Below are 26,252 nucleotides of genomic sequence, written 5' to 3'. Positions count from 1 at the left end.
TACAAGATATTTATACCGGGACTGCAGATAAATATAAGAAATGATCCCGGTTTTCCTGATAAATACAAGAAATTTATTTCGGGATTATGGATGAATATACTAAATAAACCCGGGTTTCATGATGAATACAAGAAATTTATTCCGGGATTACGGGTAAATACAAGAAATAATCACGGGTTTCCGGATGTATACAAGAAATTTATCGCGGGATTATGGATGAATATACTAAATAAACCCGGGTTTCATGATGATACAAGAAATTTATTCCGGGATTACGGGTAAATACAAGAAATAATCACGGGTTTCCGGATGTATACAAGAAATTTATCGCGGGATTATGGATGAATATACTAAATAAACCCGGGTTTCATGATGATACAAGAAATTTATTCCGGGATTACGGGTAAATACAAGAAATAATCACGGGTTTCCGGATGTATACAAGAAATTTATCGCGGGATTATGGATGAATATACTAAATAAACCCGGGTTTCATGATGAATACAAGAAATTTATTCCGCTGTGTATTTATACACTATGTCTTTGCATACACACCTCGCTTCCTCTACATTCATACATATTTTCATGCACGCACGCCAATTATTCCTACTCTTGACATGTCCATCTTCAAATATTTGATGGACTTGATCGTGCCTTGTCTTTCTCGGTCTTTCTCGTTTTCTGCATCCATCAACATTCGCAGCGTAGATCCTTTTAGCCATTCTTCCACTGTCTATTCGCTCTACATGTCCAAACCAACGCAGCACCCCTTTCTTGATTCTGTCGATAATGCATGTCTCAGCCTTACACAGTTCACGGATCTCGACATTCGTGCACCTATCATACATCGTTTTACCACTAATTGGTCTGAGGGATCGCATTTCGACAGCATTTAACCTAATTTCATAATTATTTTTCCAATTGCCTACTTCGCTCCAATACATTTCCATTGTGATCACTCCACTACTTCGGGAATTACACTGGCTACATTTTCTACAGAGGGTGGAATTCAAACTCTGTTGGCTTATGTATAAGTCACTGCACAACTCTGCTCCAAAATATCTAAGGGAACTCTGCATTCCGGATGAACTAGCTGACAGTCTTACGCTTAGATCAGCTACATCTACGTCGAAAGGAAAAGTTATTGTACCTCTACGCAAATAGCGCACTAAATTCGGCGAACGCGCATTTGCGGTCGCAGGCCCTACGGCATGGAATGCTCTCCCAGCAGAGGTCCGAAACTGTGAGGGAAGTGATGTTTCGTAAGACACTTAAACACACCTGTTCTCTAAATTATCCGAATAAATCCCTAGCATGTGGTGACAAAGTACATTATTTTTCCTAAATTAAAAAGTTAAAATTAAATTTATATCTTTATATAATCAATTTATAAAGCGCACTTGAGGTATTATATTACGAAAATGGCACTTTATAAGTTATCCACGTTCATAATAGTTTTGCCTCCTGCGACAAAAATTTGTTTGCCAAAGTAGATTTCAGTGCACCGTTAAAAAACAAATATTTCATGTCAACATTCCCGGGAATCGAACCCGGGACCTCAAGCAAGGTAGGCGAACGTGCCAACCACTATACTACGAGGCGAATATTTCTCCAGTCGTTTTCTTTCAGAATTTCTACCTGAGAGCAGCCATCAGGTCAAAAACACTCGTTCAGGATTCTGGTTTTATTTCACAAACAGAATTATTCATCCGTCCGGACATAAAAGAAAACATCAATACTGTTATTTTAACTGTTTTATCATAGAACTAAGAATAGTCCTGATTTGAATTTAACCATGCCGTGTTGTGTCCTTTTAAAATGTAAAAATACTGCTAGGATCTTAAAGAAACAGGATGCAATCACATTTTATGTGTAATTAGCAAATGAATGTGTATGTCAAAAATGCATTACTTAAAAATTGAATTATTTTCCCATCTGTCAGATTGTCGAAGAAACAAAATGGAAATTTCGTTAGTGTTGCCAGGGCAGTAAAAATTTTTACCCTACTTTGCTCATATAATAAGAAAAACAATGAAAATTAAACCTCGGATTAATCAATGACGTGGTAGAAATTTGACCGAAATTATCTTTAAAACATCAAATATTATTTAACATGATATAAAAAAAACCCGTTTTATGTAAAATAAAATTTGTTTTATATTTTAAGTTCAAAGTTCATTGATTCAATTCCTTTTATTAAATGACCCTTTACTTATCTACCCTGTTGTGTCAATCAATGTTTCCGAGTGCACAATAAAATTTTAGAAAAATTAACAAATTGTTTTTTTTTTACCTTACATTTGTGTTATGGTTATATTCTTGGCAGTATTACGCGGTGACTTCAAGTATGCGCGCGGCGAAAGTGTTTCTAAGTGGGGGAATTATTGGACAAAGTTCGACGTATTCAAATATGATTCTACGCTCCTTCTGGACTATTCTTAATTATATGTGTTTCATCTTCCTTCTTGCAGAACCAACCTGCCAATGGTAATGCCAGTGGGAAGAATGATGTCTTTACTCAACCGTATCACTTCAAATATCGCCATTTTTCATGTTACTGAATGAAAGTTCAGAGAGGATAGCTTTCCTTTACTCTAATTACTGTTTGTACATAAACGTGTCAAATCAATAAACTGATTTTTAAAAAACATATATATATAAATATATTTTTACATATATATATAAGAAGCATTTGTGACAACGTGCCTTCTTACTTGTTCAGAATCTATCGCCGTAGAATATTTTTTACCATCACACACCAAGCAACTTTCTCTCTGTATACCGTTTAGTGTCACACGTTGGGCTTGTGGTCGACTCGAGTCAGTGGCCTTATTCTGTTACTAATTCGTTTCGTAAATTTATTCTTATCGTATGAGAGGGATCGAGAGGGAAATACGATTTGATTACATTGAAGCGAGATGGATATATGACGAACGAACGAATTGACGAATCGAAATTGTGACAGAATAAGTCCGCTGTTTGTATTGTTTTTATGATTATTATGATTTGTAAATCCATGTGTCTTGTTTTCGGTCGATGTTATCATGTTTAGGTAGGAAAGCCCTAATAAAAAAGAAAAAAAAGAGAGATGAAGAACATTTAAAAGAAGATAATACAGAAGTCTAGGCATCTACAGGGCCTATGACCTGTCAATGGCTGGTTTAAATGGCCACTTTACACATCATTAATCTCTGTTGTAATATGTTAGTATAAACAGCTCCCCAGGGAGTTAAATCAAGTCCTTGTCTACAAAAATTTGGACAAACTCAAAATATTGTTGATCAATCCACCTGGTCCATGAAGAAGTATAGAAATTGAAAAAATAACATTTTAGGACGTTGCCTAGTATGTGGGTGAAATAATTCAGTTAGATGAATCTCACCCGCACAAATAAAGGTTTCAGCTCTTTAACTTCACAAACATCAAAAGATGAAAGAATTGAAGGAGTATAGATGTTCAAATATGGGCAGAATGGTGAATGTTACACAGTGTGTAAAGAAGCCACTTAAACCAGCCATTAACAGGTCATAAGCCCTGTAGATGCCTAGACTTCTATATTATCTTTTCTTAAATGTTCTTCATCTCTGTTGTAATATGTCTATATAAACAGCTCCCCAGGGAGTTGAATCCAGTCCCTGTCTACAAAAATTCGGCCAAACTCAAAATATTGTTGATCAACCGTTTGACAATTACGATCGGATGCTGAATTCAAGTAGGTTTTTAAAAAAATATCAAAGGTAATTGATTGCTGATTATAAAATAATATGTCATATATATGTGATATAAAACAGTTCGGAATTAAAATTGGTAGTAGGCATTTCACATGTTTTGAAACGTAGCTTGAAGCCTAACCCATCCGCTGGTTCTGCAGGCTTCTTCTGTCACAATTTCGTTTTGTAAGTTCGTTCGTTCGTTTTATATCCATCTCGCTCTAACGCAACCGAAATCGTATTTCGCTCTCGTTCCCTCTCATACTATACGATTGAATTTACGAAACGAATTAGTTGCAGAACAAGGCCATTGAATAAAATGAACAACAATATGGACACAAACAAATAGACTAAAAAAGTACCTGTACAAGATATTATAATATAAAATGATTTTGTATTAATAAACATATAACCAAAATGACAAAATTAAAAGGAAAACAGATTGAAGAAGGAATACTTTTAAATTATGTTTTCCCACTTCAAGAATGATAATTTGAACTGCATTTCGAACTGTTCTATTTAAATCTTTTCCTTCCGTCAAATAGGTATATTGAAATCGAATTATTTTATAATATTCCAAATTAATAAAATTATGTTTTATCATAAGATTATTATTATTATTATCGTTTATGTTATATTTTGTTGTGTTTTTTTAGACAATAAGTTTTATCTACTTACATACATTTTATTGTATCTTTTTTCTGCCAAAAAGGCACTATCAGGTTTTTGGTAGGTTTTTTTGGATATTGCATATTTTTATTTGTGTTAAAATTTCATTAATTTACTTATGTTCTTATTATTAACATATTTTGAGTAGGTCCAAATTTTTGTAGACAAGGATTGGATTCAACTCCCTGGAGAGCTGTTAATATTAACATAATACAAAAGAGCTAAATACTATTTTAGAGAAGGTAATACAGAAGTTTAGGCATCTACAGGGCTTATGAAATGTCATTGGCTGGTTTAAGTGGCCACTTTACACACAGTGTAATATTCACCATTTTAAACATATTTGAACATCTATATTCCTTAAATTCTTTCATCTGTTGATGTTTGTGAAGTAAAAGAGCAGAAACCTTTATTTATGCGTGTAAGATTCATCTAATTGAATTATTTGACCTACATACTAGGCAACGCCAGAATTATTTTTTTAAAAATTTTTCATGGACTCGGTGGATTTATCAACAATTTTTGTTTATTATAACAAATATCATTAATTTTATGTTATTCTTGAATATTCGCTTTATTTTTAGATTTGTGTATATTTTGTTATTCATAGACCTTTTTGTTGTTTCCATACTTATAATTTGTAGATGCATTTAACATTTAAATTCAGGGTAAAAAAATGCATTTAAGGATTAAGACAGGAACTACTTTTGATTAAATATATTAAAAGTGTCTACCTAAGTAAGTTTTTTTCTCTGCCAAAATAAATTAATTTCTAGGGTAATAATCATAAATCATTTCATTTTTGTTTAAAAAATGTTCTTGAACATGATGTACAGATATTATTTAATAATAGGCAAGGCCAGACAAGGTATGACACAAATAATATTACTACAACTAAATTATGTATACAAACAATAGAAGCTAAGGAACCTTGAATCCAAAAATATTAATCTAATTACATTTTAATACAACACAATTCTACGGTTGTTATCTCAACACCTTCTTGCATAATTTTATGTTTTCTTTGGAATTAATAGTCTGAAACTATGCTATTCTGCATTGAAAAAGTACATACCTATTCAACATTAATAGTTGACCTTGCCGGGAATCGAACCTGGGACCTGAGCACCTGAGGCATGACGGTAAGCACGTTGACACATATTTTAACCCTTAGACTATAAGGTGGACTAATCACAACGGGATTTCCTTTTTCACGATTTTTGCTTGAGAGTAGCCATCGAGTTTCAAAATACTGGTGTTATTTCATACTCAGAATTGTAGATATTTTAAAATTACATATGCATTATTTAAAATTTTTATTTTATTTTATTAAACATTAACATAAGTACACTAGCGGCCTTATTGCTAAATGGAAATTCCTTCGAAACATACAATAAAATAAATGGTGTTATTTATATAATTTTAGTTTCAAAATATAAGCGTGAAAAAAATATATCGAAAAATAAAACTAACAATTTGTGTAGTTATATCAATTAAATTATTTTGTCACTAATCATCAATGGGAAAAGGGGAATAGAGGGAGGAAAAAATAAGAGATTAAGAAAGAGAAAGGCAATGTTTCATCAGGTGTGATTAAAACAGAGCTACTGTAAAAATATCTTTGTTGGTGGCTAGAAGATGATTTCACAGTCAAGCTGCATAGACAAAATATGAATATTTCTATATTTCTCATAGAAGCTAAGACCATTCAAAAACATTTAAAATCATCTAGTTTGAACTGCCGTCTTTAGACGTCCGGTAAACAATAGTTATGATTTAAAAATATATATTAATATTAAATTCGTTACAAGGGTGTTCCATGCCAAGGGGATCATTTTAAATTATTTCGAAACATGCCCTAAAAGTTGTGTCGGTTTTTTTTTTTTAAATGAGCACCAAAAGTAAAATGGTATCCGTTATAAGTCATTCAAATGAACATTTTCTGTTATACAAGATATTGTGTTAGCTTTTATGTTGCATAATATGTTAATTGATTTAATTCAAAATCTTCAAAATGGAATGTCAAGTGGACGAAAGTGATAATTTTAGATACCTCTATCTATTTGAGTTCAATTAAGGGAATAAAACTGTCACAGCTGCTTGCAATACTTGCGCAGTTTACGACGATGATACTATGAACTATTGACTATATTTTTTAAAAATATTAAAGGAGAATACATTATTGAGTAACTCTACAATTTTTTGTCGCTGTGTTCTTTTGTTCTCTTTATTTGTAAATAAACAAACAAAACTTATGTTTTTTTTATTATTTATTGGGGATATCAACAGTAATACTTGTAACAAAAATACAACAAATAAAATATACAGAGAATAAAACCAATGACAGATATCCACAGAAATACATTAAATACACGTACAATACATACTAGTGTGTTTGTGTGAGTGTAAGTGAGTGAGAGGGTGGGTGTTATATTGGAATGAGGATGGACATGTGTGTAAATATTGCACAAGTGTCAAGTGTCGAAAATATTAATATATTTAAAATATTAAGAATTAGAGATAAAATGTAATAAAATAAAATAAAATAAGATGAAATAAGACCTCATTATTGAAACTAAGTATAAGACAAAAAGTATGTTTTTCATCTAATACATATCAAACAAAAAAATCTTTAACGTTAATCCTATGAAAACTTCAAATAAAAACAAACGTTGTCAGAATCTTTGAAATACTAATTGTTTAGCTATTTCCAGCCTAAAATTTCTTTGACATTTACGGACATTTAAAAAAAAAATTGCCCGCATTGGAAGCCATTTTTTTTTCAGTGGTCATACTTTGTGTCTGGGTGGTATTAAATTAAGTGTGCTCCAACAGAATAAAATAATCTATGGTTAAGTTGTCAAGAAAGTAAACAAAAGTGATCGAATTTAAATTTCAAATCTAGAAGTAAATTCGGTAAGTCTTAAATTTGCATCAATATTATACACCCACACTACTTAAATAAAATGCTGATCTGTCGATCTTGTAATGACAGTTTAGGTTAAAAATGTCACATTGTGTTTGCTAAATAATCTGACGGCATTTAGATAGCGATTTTTTGTTATTGTTTTATAGTGTAGAATTTTTCAAATTTCCTTGTGAAATAATATTTTTTAATCCGTTTAATCAAGATAATAATTTTCAATTAGTTTTACTTATCTACAGAGTAGGTACCTAAACCTAATCCTGATGAATTTACTTAACTTTTTTTTAAATATAAAAATCATTATAATTCTATGATAAAAATATTTGTTGGTTATACTGAGGTATGGTTGATTAGATATTATTTCAAATAATATATGTTAGGTATTATATTCATATTTCTACTCAATTTCTAACTTCTAACTGCATTACTTTTTGATAATTTAAAAAATTCTTCGATTTAGCCTCAGAGCAATAATGTGCCAAGCTATGGAGGAGCCCAAACATAGAAAAACCATTCTATGACTATTGAGTATTAAGTTAGCTACAGTTCGCAGCAAAACAATGGGCCGTACTCAGGTCGAGAATTGCCAAATGGATATTAATTTGCATTGTAAATATTTTTAAACTTGTACCTGTGTATTTATTATTGCAGGGTTATTCCAATTTATTTTCTATAATTCGCCTATTCTTATTAAACTGAAAATGTTTATTTTTTAAAATACATGTCTGTGTTTCTTTTTTTATTTATTTATCTATTTTATTCATAATATACTTAAGTTACATTTATTGAGACATAAATCCCAACTCCATGGAACCAAAGTCCTGTGTTGAGTTTTTTTGTTTGTCCGTCACATCTCCAAAACGGTGAGTCGTAGCGGCCTGAAATTTAGACACGTTATTTAAGATGCGATTTCAAGGTTGACATTGCTATTTTCGAGTAAAATTTGAATCGACCTCTACTTGATAAAAACTCAAACTTTAAATGGATGCCTAGTGCGGCCCCGACATATTGCCCGTAGTCGATTGTCATTATCAACAGCAAAAATACTTTAATTCCCAAATTTATCTCCTAAATTGAAATAAATAGTATCTGAAGTAAATATGTTGATATAAGGAAAGTTTTTAAGCAACATAATACACGTGTCGGGACAATAAATGCCAAAAATCAATGTTAATCATGGGAATATATTCAAAATCAATTACCTGTGAAAACTGACTCCTTTAACACATTTGATGCTCCTACTGCTGCAATCAAACATACTGCAATTCACCATTGTCGATTTTTATTAATTATAATGTAAATATCCAAGTTATTTACAAACAATGCCAAGCACATCGGCAAAAGCATCCGATCGAACCGTTATGTTTATGTTGTCAAACAAAACAAAATGGCCACCAATCGGTTGCTAACCAACGAACCAACATCGCTTGCGTTCTATGAAACATAGTTGTAGGGCTTCTCTATAGGTTCACGCAATTTTACTCATAGAATTTAGCATACTTCTCTTTATATACTTACTTTGTTATGTAGATATTTATGTCAAAGGTCTCATAATGTCAACATTGCATAATGTATGCTTAGCAAGATTTGTAGTACCTTGAATGAACTAAAACTGTTACCAAATTTCTTTGTGGGATTAAACTGACATAATAGAGAATCATAAAATTATATTAATTAAGTTTCGGAACCTAACTTATAATTTATTCAAAATTTCATTCTATAAAGCATCATTTCTATAAAGTTATACCTCAGTGACTCCATATTGAATAGAACACTGATTTAATACTACTTATTTTCAGTTTTTTTTTTTTTTTTTAATTAAAAAAAAAAGAAGAAATATTTGTGTTCCTATGATTAACCAAAATATTTAATTTTGAGGGCCTTTTTCAACGAGTTGAAAATAACTCACTACTAATAATTCTAAAAAATGGGAATCAAGTTGGGGTAGAGTATGATTCGAACCACTGACCTTTGGTCTGTGAGTCCGAGACACTAGCCACAGGACCACAACCCGATTCTTATTGACTTATTGACTTATTTACTTGAGTTATTGACTTTTGTTGGACAATTATTGTTTTGCTTTACTAGGGCATGTTCAAACGAATGTTTTTTTATTTTGAAAATGCAAACAATGAGAAACTTCAGTGCTACGGGAAATCGGATATTAAAAATGTTTTTGTGTTGTAAAAATAAGAGCATTTAATTGCATAGTGAAGTTCCCTAAAATGAACTACTTTAAATGACGTCACAAGTTCTTCTAAATCAACTGATGATAGAGTGCTGTGAAAGATTTCCAGTTTACGGGAAGCTAACCCACCAACCTGGACAACTCATGAAAGAGAACTAGTGACGTCGTGCGCGGAGTAATGAAAAAATGACATAAGATTAAAAAAATCCTAGCGATAATAATACGAGACATAAACATAAAATTCTTTTAGCTTAGTGCGATAGTCTATCAACAAATAATAAAAACCCCTAACTTCCTTATTGAAGACGTTAGTGGATAAAGGTGTTAAGTGATAAAAACAAAAAGCAGAGATATATGGGGTTAATGTATTGAACACCCGTACAATTATTGACAAAACAACACATTCATTCACGCTCGAAATTGGTTTTCTGATACTTTTTGATGGCGTTAGCTTTATGTGAAAGGGCTCTAAATAAAATCTTCATTTCTGTATTAAAATACGTTTTCAAAAATTTGAGATATAACACCATAGAATTAAAAATAGTCCAGAAGGAGCGTAAAATCATATTTGAATACATCGGACTGCGTCCAATAATTCCCCCACTATGCCACACATTCGCCGCACGCATTCGTGATGTCCCCGCGTAATGTTGCACGATTGGAGTTGCGTACTGAGCGACGTCTACAAAGAAACTAATGGGTCAAATTGTAAACCTACTTATTTATGAGTAGTTTAGTCGCCTTCTGTTTGATGTGCGTATACAGTTTCTGGACTATTCTTAATTCTATGTAAAACACCTTCATCTCAATTTTAATGTATGATTTGTCAATAAGTAATATACGTAGACTAAAATCCTCTGTTTTACTCAATAATAAGTTTCTAAAATAAACGCCTCGATAAAGATTAATTCATATCTTTTCTGTATCTTTTTAGATTATTATAAAATAAAAAAGTTTTTATTTTATACAAGAAGTGAAGTTTGTGCTTTGGGAGAGTTTTATTTTACCCATTAGATATTTCATCATCATTATTTTTTAATTTTTTTTTGCACCACAACAGGCCAGGAGGCCTAACTCCAGTTATGAATTACAACATATAACAATCTTGTGAAAAATCACATTTAATTTTAGTGTTTTTTTAATTTTTTTAAAAGGAATAACCCGCTAAGCCTCTATTTCGAGGCTTGTCAGTAGGTGGGACAGAGGGGATATAGAAGGTGGTAACGAAAAATACACCACAACACCCAGACCAATTGAGAAAAAATCTTTCTTGAAATTTTTTCTTGCAACGGGCGGGAATCGAAACTCGGTGCCACGGAGCCTGTCTGTTCTCACTGAGAATCGAACCCGGAACCTTCCGTTCATGAGTTAAAGGACTTTACCACTACATCAACTAAATACATCAATATAATATAGTGCAGGCAATTGGTAAAATAAACCAAACTAGGGAAGAAAATGCCGAACACTCCTTTTGTGGAACGGAAGGCCTGTTGACTATTGCCAACAGGCCGGCTTCTCCTGCAGAGTTTAAGTGGTTTCCTCTCCACATGAGCAAATGGTGAGAAGTTCCTTATTGGCCCACATTAGTATATCCCTCCTGATCCCAACTGTTTAGATAAATTAAAAGAAACTTAATTGCAGAAAAATCAACTTTTGAAATATAAAGCAACTCCCATGTAAAAAAAATAAAATAATAAATACATCAACTATTATACATTTTTTCTAGCTTTTTGCGCTCAGCTATTCATTTGACATTCTGTTTAAAAGTTAAACTTCACATAACTTTAAATCTATCGCCTAATGTTCATCTTCAAACTTTTGAAATCTTTTGACGGAGCTATCTATGAAAATACACAGAAACAAATTTACCTTGGTACATTACAATTTTCATACGCCGATTTTATCAAACTTGAAGGTAAAAATTTCAGATGATTTTTCTCAAGCCTGGATTGTTCTGTGATGTAATTCACCACCATATTTGGGCCTTCTGGCCTGTTGCAGTGCAAAAATAAAATAAATAAATAAACCAAACTTACAATATTCCCGTGTTGATAAGGTAAAGGGAGATAAGTCAATGAATATATTATAATATTTATGCATAGAACCATGTTAAATATCTTAAAAATTATTTACACTGATTACTTACCAATAGATTATTAATTTGGGCAATGTTGGGACAGTCACGACTGTTGATGTTTTAATAAGGTAGACAATAAGAAAAACACATTTTATTTAATGATTTATTATTGTGTATAACATTCTTCTGAGAAGGAAGTGTCGTCCTTTCATTAAAATTTTAATTGACAACAATATTTTGACAGACAAATATTTCAATGGCATATTTATTAAATAATATACATCCATTTTTCATAATGTTACATACTGAGCATATAAAGACGTAAAATTACTATTTATTTTGAGCTATTTAATCAGAGTAATCATTATCCATATTTAAAAAAAAAACATTAAAACAAATCAGGCTTGCATCTTATAGGATAGAAGTATTGCCACATAATAATAATCATATTGTATAGTCTATTCTAAATTAAATTATTTTTCTTTTGTATAAAAAATTATAAAATAATAACAAATACTTTTAAAATCTTGAGAGTTCATCGTTCATTGAGATTCGTACAGTATTTGAAAGTAACCATTATAGGGTCCTTCAAAATACAAAGGGTTTCTAAACTAAGTCTAATGAAATCTTTATCGTCTAGTCTAAATTAACAATGGCTATACTGGCAAAGTCATGCACATGCAGAGCCTTCCAAATCACGTCAGCTTATTGACTAAAAGTCAATTTTTATTCTACTTATCAATCATCGGAAATACTCGTTTTAATTCACCGACAGCTTATTTAAAATGTCACACTATCAAACGAAGACTAGCGTAATCAGATTAAAGTCTAAAAGTACGTATTATACGTAAGATTCTTAAATAAGGAATATTTCTAATAATAAATAAATTATTTCTAATTGTCTCGCTAAATACTTCTAGTATCAGAGTAATACATCTACCCATAGGAAATCTATGATGTACTTAAGCGTTTCAACTCCTAAAATAACATTGGCGCCTCGATAATTGTCCTTCGCATTTAATGCATAGTATCTGCATATTTGCTCATTAAACGTTCATATTAAATCAAGGTTTTCTTAAAATGTTGTGGATTTGCTCAAAAATATTTACTTAATAATTTCAATGGTTAAAATGCTGTTCGAAAAATCCTCGGAGAATACTAATCAAGCTGTCGTCTATTTGGCCTGCAGCATCTGTCAGTTGCGAATTTGTTTCACGTTTTGTCAACTTATCTCTCTCACTACTATTCATACTGTTTATTTGTTCTTCAATATTGGAATGCCTCCCCGAAACTTTCATAACTGTACTTGTATAACTATTTTCTGTCGTTTGAACGTCTCTATTATTTTGATCTTTTTCAGTTGTAGATTCGATACTATCGATTGATATTAAAGTCTCAGGATTAGTATTTGCCATTGAAAGCTTAATCTTTTTGGGAGCATCTTCATTAATCTCTTTCACTGGTGATGCAGTAGTCGGTTGGACAGTTGTGTAAATAATCACATCTTCATTTTTTGTTTGTATGGATTCCTTAGATTTTTCTATGTATGTTGCCTTAGTTGTAGTTTTAACTGTATCTTTTAGTACCGGTTGAATATTTGATATGCCGGTATTAATATTTTTCTTTGGAACTTCATCTATAATCTTTTCTTTCGATGGATTTTTCTTACTGATTTTATTCTCGACTTTGGGTATTATTTCGATATCTTTAACAATATCATCAGTTGATTTCCACTTGTTTCTTTCATCAGTGTCCTTATCAATGTATGTTTTTTTTGTTGTAAATTCCACTTTTTCATTTTCCAAAGGAGCATCCTCCATATCTCCTGAAAAATCATACTCAGTAATTTCAACATTATCTACATCTATATCGGTTTTAGTTTCTTTAGGTTTAACATCCTTTGGTGAATTTCTCAAATCAACATTTTCCTGCTGAGCAACATCTTTTGATTTGTGTATTTCTATACTATTCTGAACTGTAGAAACTTCAATGTCATGATTTCCAATTGATGCCACATCCCCAACTAAATTAATTAAATCTGCCAAAATATTGTGTTTCTTTCCTGAGTCAGTTTTAACATCGGACATCAATGCTGAAGTCTTTTTTTGTTTTTGCGGGTGAACATCACCATTTATATTAATAAACTCCGGATCACGTATTACTTCTGACATCAAATTAGTTGGTTTTCCTGTGTAATATTGTATTGGTGTGTTTTCTGTCGAAGGAATGTTACTTGAATACTCAGTAGAAATGATGAAATTAGTTATTGTGTCGTCTGTTGGGTAGTCAGTTCTATCACTATCTCTCGTATCAAGAGTTTCTGTAATATTTGTAATTGTCAATTCAGTCGATGAAAATTTGATTTCACTTGTTGGTTGAATATCTCCTGAGGATATCGTCTCGTACTCTGTTGTACTCTCAGAAATTGAATGTTCTCCAAAACTCCCAATATTATAATTTGAGTTTTCCCTTTCTTCTGTTTGGTTCTGTTCTAGATTATAGTTTTCTGAAATGATAGTATATAAATCATTGCTTTCTGTGTTCAATGTTACTGCGGGTTCATCAGTAGTTTGATTACGCTCCCATTCTGGAATTAGTAAAGGTTCTCCGGGAGATCTGAATTCACCCTCTAACTCTACAACATCTGTTTGACTAAGAGGATCATCTGTAGTGGCTTCAGATTTATTAAGATCAGATACATCCATATTTTGTTTGAGAGTGGTGTTACTAATGAAAATATATTCTTTACTATCATCATCTTCATTGCTATTCTTACTTGAAAAATTCAAAATGCTTTCTGGCAGTGCCGAATTCAATGTCAGTAAGGGGCTATTAAATTCTATTTCAGGTACAGTAGTTTCTTCTGTAGCCTTAAGCCATTCCTCAGGTGCTGTGGATGCGGAACTATTTTCATTTGTTCTATTAATTCTAATAAATGGTAATATATCTGGAAGTATCTGCTCAGGATTGCTTTCTCCGTGATAATGTTTTGTAGGAGAAGACAACGGTATGACAGGACGTTTAACAATTAAAATTTTCTCATTATTTTTAGCTTCAGGGTTTTCAGCAGGACTGACACCGCTAAAGTCTATTTCCGATGATCCTGATTCCAAAGAATCTTCTGTCATACTAAGAATCATAATATCTTCCGGTAGAGGTGGATATTCTGGATTATGTTCTGGCAAGTGTTCTATAGGAATCGGCTGAGGCTCTTCATCCAAGTGATGTTCTGTAATCGACTTTCCTGCTATACGCGGTGCCTCAGTATATGTTTCAATGTATGTTGATGCAGAATCGCTATAGCTATCATTATAGGTAATAGTATCAAAAGAATTTACATCATTCTGACTATTCATTTCTTCATTGATCTGTGAAGTAAATAGAGAGTTCTTCGTTGTGGTTTCATACAAATCAGATATTGCTTCTTGAAGCATTTCATCCAAACTCTCAGTTACTGTTTCATTTTCTTCATATACTTTTTTATCTTGAATAGTAATATCCCCCTCTGATGTATCGTTGTTTTCACTTTCAACTGTTGTTTCAACAGCTGATTCGATCGTCGAAGGTATTAATGTTTCTTTTCCTGTATCATTTGATGATTCAGAAAGAATATTTCTATTTTCGAAACCTTCTTCCGGATCTTCTACGACTCTCTGCAACCCTTCGGCACCAATTACTGTAAAAATTGGGGAAGGAGTGCTCCCTGCTGAATTTTCTGGAACGAGATCTCCAACTTTTAGGAATAGTAATTGATCTCCAATACGTAACACCGGTGGAGGCTGACTTACATCATCATTTGTTTTTGTATCCTCGTGGATCTCCATTGTATTGAAAGCATCGTTTTTTATATTTTCTAATTCAGAATTATTTTGAACAGATATTTCCCGTGTAAAAGTTGGAGATTTTGGTGATGCGGAGGAGACGTCAAAACTTGATATCGGGAGTATCTCTTTAATGCGAATTTCATTGTTGGACAATTTATCTTGAGCGTAAATGACCTCTTTGATATTAATATTCTGGCTATTATGGGAGTTGCTGTTATCCAGTTTTTGTAGTTCATTGTTTGTCAAATCCTTATTGATTCCCGTAATACTGTTCATATCGAATTCGGTCAAATTATTTTCTGTGTTAGAACTGGAACTACTCTCCTTCAAAATTGATGTTGAATCATTTGAATGTGGATGATTCTCTTTATCTTTATCTGAAAATAAAAAAAATGTTTTTATCATTAAAAATTAACATTCACTAAAATGTTACAGATACTCTAGTATTTTGATACTACTCTCTACTCTAATATTTTGATAGGAAAATTGTTTTTAAAGATTTCAAATTGTATTTTTTTTATTATTCAAACAAGTTATTGCTGTTAAGTGGAATATTATGTCTTGGGAAAATGAGGAGGCCTTTTAAATTTTATGAGATTAAATCATACTATCCTTTAGGGCCATATTGAAGAATTCAATAGAAGAGTTAAATGTGTATCATGGTAATGGTACTATATATATATCTTTCTAGAGAAATAACATTAGTTACAATATATTAAGATAGACATAGATGTTTAAGTATTTCTATCGGGTTATCAAAAGAGCTTTTCAATAACACCAATAGATGTCAATAAAGTATGTTTCCAAACATTTTATTTAAAAATAAAATCTTATATTTCATTTTAATGTCTCATGATGAATCTGTAACACCACAAATTAACGATTATATGCCTAGAACTTCAAATATGCAATTTTTTGGATAAATACTTTTTTGATAGCGAAATTTAGTACACATTTAAATCAGCTTTTTCCTACATCACTGAATTTTAATACTATAACTAGAATTAAGTTTTGTTACCACTTGGCGGGCAGTGATCATATTCAGGACAGCACCTGCCAGGAACATATCTTGGTTCACAATCGTTTCTTCGGAAGCAAGCAATTTGGTTGCATACTATTTCCCCACCTTGGCAATAGCAAACTTCACAGGGATTATCCAAATCTATGAGTTTTTGGCCATTCGAATAGATTGTGCCGTTCCGTTCGCATTCTGAAACATTCAAAAGACAAAACTTAATAATATTAATCAACCCTTTTAATTTTATATGTAGTAGTACTATAAGTGGGATCTGGGGAGTGCAGTTGCGATCCCTATCTTGAACTAATACTGAATTTCTTCTGTCATATAGGGATACTAGTGTTAGCTAATTTTTAAGGCTTGACAAAGGAACAGTTATGTTCTGATACCGGTCGTCACAAATAGTGCTTCAAATATTAAATTTCAACTAAAGTAAAGTGAATGTACTGACCATGTCAATTTAAACTCTCACAAATTGACTTTTTTATACTGCAGTACAATGGAAGTTTTTATCATTTTTGTTTTATCTTCTAAAGAAACGTGAAATTTTTCCTAATTAGTTAATGGAAAATCAATAGTAATATGTGAAACTGAAGAAAAATACTAGTCTTTATGAACAGTTTCAGGAAATGGAAGGCGCTTTTATTTTTTAATAGGAATCCAAAATTATAATATTATGGTTTTTTCAATCTATGAATACCTTATATTATGAAACTACTAAACTTATAATCAATAAAATAAGTTCTCCTTCTAGTTTTGATCCCAGGAATTGGTTTGAAGCAAACATCTGCATCACCTCCATTTATAAAAAAGAGTAAAGTTCAAAAATAATCTACGGCATTACATGGAATAAGCTTGCACAAATTGGTTAAAACCTACATCTTAAGATTTAAACAATGGTCCATCGAGGATGTGGCTTCTTTTGGGATATAAAGCATCACGTTAACATGGAATGTGTATAGATGTTTCATAACTTGTCGGATTGCTTTATTATTAATAATATATTTCGAGACTTTGGGTTTTCTAGATTGACAAAAGGAGATGTGGTTGTATTTTTTTATGTTAAAAAAGAGTTTATTCAATTCGCACCATTCAGTTAGTCTATCCATAAAATAATGTTTCAATTTTAGATGTGTTTCAATTGATTTGTCTGAATTCCATGCACAATTATGTGCGGTCATCGACCAATAATAAAAAATATAGTAAAATATTTTCATAAGCAGTCACACAAAAACGTACCCATAGTTACTGAGTTTGTTTATTTACCCAGGGCTGCATTTAACAAGCATGCATATACTACTAAAAATTGGTGGAGACCCGTTTGTGGTACACAAAAAAGTCTGTATTTTAATGTTTACATTCATTTTTGGTGGATCCCAATCAGATTCTTTCCTTGAATTCCTCATAATTTTAACCCATTTATTTTTTTACTGGCTTTTGAGGAACACAAAAATAATATCAACTCACATTTATTTTATTTAAAATATGTATTTCTATCAAAGCCCCCCTGTAAGTAAGAAGAGCTTTGCAATTGCGCCGCTAGACGTAGTTTGAAATTTACAAAAAAGATTATATTTATTTGAATATTAATTATTTTGAGCTTTGTTTGAACTTGAACTCATAAACAATTATTTTCCAAGGAAAAGTTACATAATTCTTTTAACAATATTTATCCTGGCTGGCGGTCGAAGAACAACTAAATACTCATTGGACATTACTGAGCGTTCTGGCATCGGTTAAGTGTCATAATTTTTGAGGGCTCAAGGCGCGTTTATGCATTAATTGGTCGATGGGTGTGGATAAATGAATGTCAATTATATGTTTTTATATTTATTTATTGTATTTGTAAATTTACAATACTTAACTTAAACTTATCTGTGATTCTATTTATCCCTAATGCAAACAAAGCATTTTGATTGAAAAGTGGAGATGCTTCCAGCTTCCCTGAGACTTTCTGGCAACTCATCAAACGTTTTCAAAGCTTTATAGTAAAGGTTGTTTTGAGTTCAAGTCAGTCTCACGGAAGCCTGAAATCACCACCACTTCTCATTCAAATCTTTATTATTTATAATGCCTTTAAACATGTATCCAGGAAGCAGTCCGTTTTTCAACTTGTAAATGTAAGTCAGAGTACTGAAAATTTATTTTTTTTAATCCAAGGATATTTAACTTCTCCAACATGAAGTTAATTTTTATTTCAAAATTTAATTTTGGTGTATTATTTTTAATACTACTCCCACTGTCCCGTTCTCTGTAACTTGATTTTTTTTCAACTCCATAATTGTTTCCAAAAAAACATGATGGTAGAACAATAGTTCAAGTGTGGCATCACAACAGATTGGAATACTAATTTACTTCCCAAAAATCCCTTTTTTTGCATTTTTTTTGTTATATTTTCAATATGGGGCCCAAAATTTAGTTCATTATCAATTGTTATACTTAAATACTTTTTTCATCAACTTGTTTAATCAGTTAAAAATTTATTTTAAGAATTTAAGATTAGAGCGTGTTCAGAATGTTAGTAATTACCACATTGATAAAGCGGGCAGCAATGGTCAGCTCGATGAAGGGCTTTGCAGCCAGCCTTGACTTCACACTGAATGGTCTGGCAGGAAACTCCGGAGCTGTTTCCATTGCTAGAGTCTCCTACACACAGGCAGCGTTCGCAAGGAGAGCTTCCCGGAACCACTTGTCCATACTGGTACACAACATCTCCAACTAAGCATCCTGTAAAGAGAAAGAAAAATATTTTGTTTCAATAATGTTTTCGAGTTCTCCGCTTTGTGGTTTGATTGTCAGCACGTTTGCCTACCACGCAAGAGGACGCAGGTTTGATTCTTGGCATGGTTGATTTGGGAAGATGTTTCGTTTGAATATTTTATAGTCCCTAGGCTGGTACCTGAAGCGTGAGTTTGATTCTTACCTTCATGGAACAAAAATGATTAAGATTAACCAAGACCATGCCGTTAGTGTATCAATACAGCTTTCTTTACCAGGGGTGGCCGACTAGTTCTGACCCAAGGTCTACTATTTACAGTCCAGTGTCCGTGTGATCACTCATAATTTTTATTATGTAGAAGGTAAGGGGATTCGTCTTACGCTTCCAGTGCCAGTTAAGGGACAATGAAATATTGATTTATTAAAACAAATGTTTCACATCGACCCTGCCAGGATTCGAACCTTAGACCTCAAGGAGTCTAAAATATTTGTCTAGGATACTATGCCCTTTATATGATTAATTTTAGGTTTTAAAAAATACATTTAATTGGATAAGAAATGCACAAGTAGCTTTTAATACCAATTTTTTTTAAAAATCTTGTTTGTTTTTATATATATATATATATCAATAAATGCCTTATCAGGTTAACCCAACCTGCATCAACGTGGCTTAAATTTTCTTTAGTTAAGATCCGTATTTAGGATCTAAGGCAAGTTTTTAAATAAAACAAGAGCATGTATACTCGTATTATTACAAAAACAATAACATCATTGTTATACTAGAAGTGTCTACATACATAAATGTAACCACGATTTTTGTTCATATGTTTATGTTTTAAACGGTGCTTCAATCATTTATAGTGGATTTTTAGTGGAAAAAACTTTATTTAACTGTGATAGTTACAATTTACAAGTAATTTTAAGACATACACATTATATTCTTTGTGAATCTAGGAAAATTAGACCATACAATCAATTAAAAAGTCAATATCGTTTCTCGTGCATTATAACTAGATAGCTAAAAAATCTTAAAGATCTTGATCTTTCTGCAACCTTTTTTTTTCTTTGCCTTGTCCTGAATGACCTGTTGGCCACCGCTGTTCAATACAATATTAGGTGCAGAAAGGGAATTATGATGTTTTGAGTACATCCAAATGTTTGTAGGCATGTTCTGGATTTTTTATCCCAGAAAGTATGACAAAAAGAAGGCTGGGGAAGGGAGGAGTATGAATTTATATGGGTATAGGGTGACTATTTTTTTATTATTATACTATAAGATATTTTTATACAAAATTAATTTAAGAGTCCTTTCCACTATACAAACATGTTCTAAGGAGGGCTGTATATTGTTCTATTTAATGTCATTATAATATTTTATTTATTTCTTCTATCGTTATTTTCTTCAGCCAGATTTTGATTTCTCTCTTGGAATATTGTTTGTTATCAGTTAACTTAATTTCATGGGGAAGCATATTAAACAATTTGGCAGAAACATATTCCTTGCACCTTTGACAAGATGTTGTGTTACATGGAATAATATTGACGAAGAAATTATTTCTTGCCCTTATTATATTCATATCCCTGAGTAGGGGATGACAATATCCATCTCCAAACCTGTCTAGCAATATCAGGCACATCCAAGGTTTCAATGGTTTCTCTAAGGGGGGTTCTTATTGGTACTTTGAGAATAACTAACGTTGTTAATGAAAAGGCGGACTGTAAATGAAAATCGAATTTCATTCAGTTTTGTGATTGGGAAATATTTGAGAAAGGATAGGAACATGGAATGGATACCCACCTTTTATATGATCTGAATGTTCTTCAATTTCGGGTTGTGGATGACAAAATGAACTATAAAATATAACAGTGTTTTCCACAACGCGCAACGATTCCAATCACTTTTTATCCGATTTTATGTCGAGTCAAAAATGTTGTTTTGTTTTTGTTCTAAATCCGAATCTTCTAATTTAGAATATCTTCTATCTTGATGTTAGGTAGGTACCATAAGGATGGGTCAAAGGAAGGATGGGAACGAAAGGTAATCGGCCTGGAATAGTATCAATAAATGCTGTTATTTACTTAACAAACGTATATGATGCCTTTTTTAAAATAAAAAACGAGTAGAGAAATTTGTGTATCTGGGAAGTATGTTTACTAGGGATGGAATGACTGAGAAAGATATTGAAAGGAGGGTGAGTGCCAGAAACAGAGTGAACGGTGCACTTAAATCCACCTTGGCAAATAAATGTTTGTCGCAAGAGGCAAAATTAGCAGTTCACAATGGAGTCCTGGTCCCGACCCTGATATATGGGAGCGGAGTATGGACTTGGAAAAACAGGGATGAAAGTAGGCCGAATGCTGTCGAAATGCGATCTCTCAGGCGAATGTGTGGTAAAACTATGTACGATAGATGCACAAATCTTGAGATCCGCACATTATGTAAGGCTGAGATAAGCATTATCGACAAAATCAAGAAAGGAGCTCTGCGCTGGTTTGGACATGTAGAGGGACCATTCCCTATCCATACAGCAAAAGAACGGCTAAGAATATTTACAATGCAAATGTTGATAGATGCAGAAATAGAGGAAGCCGAGAAAGACATGGCATGACCAAATTCAATAAATACTTGAAGATGGACATGTCAAAAGTCGGAATAATCGGTGCGCGTGCATGAGAAGATTTATGAGTGTAGAGAAAGCGAGATCTGTATGCAAAGATATAGTGATGTGGCGTTCTATCCTCTCTGCCTACCCTTACGGAGAAACGGCGGGATGGTTTGTTGTTGTTTCGTTTGTTTGGCTGCAGCGGATCATTTACATGAATAATGTAGCGGATTATTTATTATTTTATAAATTTATTGCATAAATTAGTATACATATTAATAATACCAGGGAATCTAAAAAACTAGTGGATTAGAAAATAAATACGGAACGTCCTCTGATTAGGATACAATGGAATATCTTATAATGGGCTATATTGAAAGGTTATCAGAAAGGTAGGTCCTATACGAACCTAGTAAATAAATACTCTTCCCTTCCTCCTCTCCTCTTTTTTCAAGCATTAAAAAAAAAAAAAACTCTGCACGGTTATGTCAGCTTCTTATAGCACATATCCTATCAGCACGTTGGTTTTATAAACTACTGTGGTGATGGTGTATAGTGAGGTTTACATTTTAATGTAATTAATTAGTGTCCTGACGATGAGACGGGTATGTTTCAAGACCGTTAGACATAGAAAAGTATGTATGTGGTTGTATACAAATGTTGACTAACATTTATTTAGAGATAGTTTTTTCTTTTCTTGGGAAACAATCTGCTAATTCACAATACAATTAGATTTATATCTCACAGATGCTTATAGCATTTACCTTTCCAAATCATTATTTAAGTTAGATAAAAAGTTTCATCACGTATGTCAATGAACAGAATAATGTTGTATAATTATGTTGCTGAAGTTATCAATATCTTAAGTGAAAATAATTTTATGTAATAAAATACAATTTGATGGATTATTTTCTCACAAACAAATTCAACACCCATGAAATAAATATTACAGGAAGTTTTACTCAATTTACAGAAATGTATTCGGAATAAATTAATATGAAAGAGATTCGAATAATCGATTTATTTGAGTAACCGAATAAATTCCATCTGGTAAAAATAACATTTTAATATTACGACTGGAATACAGGTATTACCACTCGAAATGTATATTTTCATTTGAAATGATCAATCAAAAGTTTTCGAGGTGATTACCCCTCAGGACTGTCAGGACTAGAGATGTAAGGCCGGTAGTATACCATCAGTAGTTTATTGTAAGAAACGTATTCTACGGTATTATACGGTAGTTTTGGTAGAAAACGTTTTTCTTAATAAAATGGCTGTAAAACATACAGTCATACATAATAAGTATTAAAAACAACATTTTTTTTAAATAAAAAGACCAATGAAGTTTTCATAAATTATGCAAAAGATATAAACATTAAATGTGACAAAAAAAAAATTCAAGTGAGAAAATAATGATTGTTTTCATTTGCGTTTTCCATGGAGGTAATAAATTTAAATACCGAATGCACACTCCGAGCCATCCGCGCACACACACATGAACGCACATATAAAACATACACAAACATATACATTACATGCAGCACATATACATAGCATAAACCACTCAAGATGCACATTCAGCAACTATTCCAAATAATCGACCCATGAAGAAATTTTATGTATAAATGCAACGTGCAGTTAAAAATGTCTACATCAATACTGAGTCCATTATAATTTCTACAGGTACGTCTAATGAATGAATTCGAAGTATAATTGTTTTTACAAGTTGGTATATAAAAAAAGTATAATCACTTGATTCGTAATATTTTATAATAAGGCCTGTATTATACCATTGGTATTTTATAGTAAGAAACTATATCTGAGTAAGAAACTGTATAATACGTTAGAATAAGGTTTTTTTTGTAGTTTTCACGGAAAACAATTAATTTTCTTTAATGGCTGTTTACTCACTTGATCAGTAATATTTCATTATTTTCGTCCATAGCGCACTGCCTCATTTCAGTCCATAGGGCTCTGTTTAATATTTTTATTTTTTCGCCCTTTTCACGTGATTTTTTTGTAAAAAAGCCGCGCTGTCCCGAAACATGAAAATATTCATTAATATACTACTTAATAGACGGCAAAGGGCTCAAAATAAAACAAAAATAATAAAATCATACTAAATAAATATATTTAAAAAAAAAAGTTCATATTTTTTACCTAAAGAATAAACTACGAAAACTACCAAAACTACGATAGGAAACGGTAGACTACCGGTATACTACAGAGCGATTTGGTAGACTATGGTATTTTTACAACTCTAGTCAGGACTATAAAGTTAAAACGAATTTAGAATGTCATACTACAATGTAAAAAATGTTTTTGAAAATTAGTCATGTCTTGAATAAATATATTTCTAGAATAAATGTTTATCAAGATTACCGGTTAAAAATGCACCTAAAACAAATATGTACAGGTGATATGCATAACAGATTCAGAAATTGTGAAATTACATATTTTTTCGTTATCATGCATAAAATTATTTTCTATTTATTTTTATGTTTTTTGTTTTTTTTAAAAAATAATTTTGAAAACGCGTTAGGGTTATTTAAACATATTAAAAGGTCTAGTCATGTTATGTCACGTCTGGTTAGTGTAGTCACCGTGTGGTTTTAATTGTTGATTTTAAATTTTGAGTTTAATTTTAGATTTTTTGTTTTTGGCATGTGGTCTTTATTTATTTATTTATTTACGGACTTGTTCAGTCCATTCAACAACAGCAAACACGTTTTCTAATAATACATAAACTGAAATAAAATACAACTAAAGAAAATTAAAGCTAGGACAAAAAAATATAATAATTACTACCTCAAGAAAAGATCTGGTTTATCCTAGTGGTTGTTTAAATCTGGAAAGACTTACACCAAATAAGTCCAGATCTTGTCTCGAGTTTACAATGCGACACAATCGGGACATTGGTGCATGCAAGCCATAGTTTGTGCCGTGCTAAGAGGACATGTGTCGGAGAAATTTGATCAATAGATATTTGAACATATTGTGCGAAAAAGACAACGGCACGTCGGACCTGATTATGCCTAACTAAAATCGAGGTTTCGTTGTCCCGCTTTACGCACCCCGAAATTGAACCGATTTTGTTCATTTTTTAAAGAAAGAGTAACATAATGAAACTTTCTGTCGGTATTTTTTCCGTTTTTTTAAATTAACGTTTTTAAAATTAACGGCAGATAAAACTGGACGCTTTTATGGGTTTTCGGATGGTCCTAGCTCCTATAAGAAACAATTCATCAAAAACGATAAACGATCGAGACACGCCAAGAGTAAAAAACTCACGGCTCTAGTGCCATAATCGAAGGAGAAAATACAGGAATACGTTTGTATGACGTCGGACCGCGTTTCCTCTTAATTTTGTTGAAGACGCCATGTAATGATGTTATTACTTTGGTGAGTCTGTCAAAAAATGCAATATTTTCGGTTTTTAGTACGTTATTATTTTCAGTATAACTACTTGATATTTTTCTTGATGATCAAACAGTATACTTTACACCACTGCCTTGTGGTCTATCCAGCCCTGTAAATAATATAATCATGTATTATTTAGTAGTTGGGCATTAGTTATGCGCGCGCACATTTTGGCTTCCTGCTTCGGGCGCGCGTAATTCGGCGTTATATAAATCCATTCATGTAATTTGATTGGCCCAATTGAATGCACCAATCTTCGTCTATACTTAAGCCATAGACTACTATGAATCTAGGTTGATTGGTATGTGTGGCAAAATACTAGAGCACTAGTAAATGCTTTCAGAGGACAACGATTTGATCTCGATATTCAGTCCTCATATTTTCACGATATTTCTAGTAATTTACATAGAACATCAGGACAACTAAGAACGATTTTTTTTAAATTAATTAATCAACCGAATCGAGGTTGTGCAACATTGGAGCAAGACGCTAACCAGCCGATCTTCTTAATTTTGTTACCTATTCTACTAAAAAAATATTTTTTAATTTTTTGTTTCTGTCTTTTTTTTCTTCTTTTATTCGGGAAACATACAGTACGGTTACATAGTTTTATATTTTACACAGTTAGACTTAACTCTAATGGACCAGTGAATTTTCTATATTATATAATGATTATATTATGTAAGGTTATCAATGAAAGTACACAAAAGGAAAGGAAAAAAAAACATAGATGGAAGTTGTTTCAAAATTAAAATTAAAGTAAAAAAAAATGTTTAAAAGTTTGTAGTTATAATATTTTTTTTTTTGTAAAAGTATTTAAAAAGTAGGAATTAAAATGAAGAGTGAAAAACATGCTCAGATTTAAAAAAAATAAAAGACATTTTTAAAAAGGAAAAACATAAATATACACATACATATTTTATGGGATTCAAAGAAACGATGAGAAGAATCTTTAAATGAAATAATAAAGACAATAAATTTAAGTAAATTTAAAAAAACATCTTCAAAATTAATGATACATTATAGTAAGAGCAACAATATATAGATTTTATATACATATACAATATAAGTAATTAAAAGTAGTTTTAAAGCATAA

General features: G+C 31.8%; 2 protein-coding genes across 7 annotated transcripts in view; one reads left to right on the top strand and one right to left on the bottom strand.

The window, feature by feature from the left end:
- The first annotated feature begins 7,157 nt into the window (after nt 1-7,157).
- The window catches only part of LOC148283572 (DNA oxidative demethylase ALKBH2-like), a 232,741-nt gene continuing 213,646 nt past the window's right edge, over nt 7,158-26,252 (top strand). For 2 of the 3 annotated variants that reach the window (XM_088243652.1, XM_088243649.1), the window contains exon 1: nt 7,228-7,295. The gene's annotated coding sequence lies outside the window, so the exon portion shown is untranslated. Of the gene's footprint in view, nt 7,296-26,252 lie in introns of all 3 variants that reach the window. The other variant, XM_088243650.1, reaches the window with a different exon arrangement.
- The window catches only part of LOC148283574 (uncharacterized), a 184,788-nt gene continuing 170,255 nt past the window's right edge, over nt 11,720-26,252 (bottom strand). For all 4 annotated transcript variants that reach the window (XM_088243638.1, XM_088243637.1, XM_088243640.1 and 1 more), the window contains 3 exons: nt 18,942-19,139; nt 16,413-16,604; nt 11,720-15,771 (listed from right to left, as the gene is read on the bottom strand). In XM_088243638.1, coding sequence (XP_088099764.1) covers nt 12,689-15,771; nt 16,413-16,604; nt 18,942-19,139 — 3,473 coding nt within the window. In that variant the 3' untranslated portion in view covers nt 11,720-12,688. The remainder of the gene's footprint in view (nt 15,772-16,412; nt 16,605-18,941; nt 19,140-26,252) is intronic.

Source organism: Micrasema longulum, unplaced genomic scaffold (assembly GCF_059751315.1).
Source record: "Micrasema longulum isolate JH-2025_06_02 unplaced genomic scaffold, ASM5975131v1 h1tg000222l, whole genome shotgun sequence".
Classification (NCBI taxonomy): domain Eukaryota; kingdom Metazoa; phylum Arthropoda; class Insecta; order Trichoptera; family Brachycentridae; genus Micrasema; species Micrasema longulum.
The sequence above is the reverse complement of the archived record's forward strand: the minus strand, read 5'-3'. Positions and strand labels throughout refer to the sequence as shown.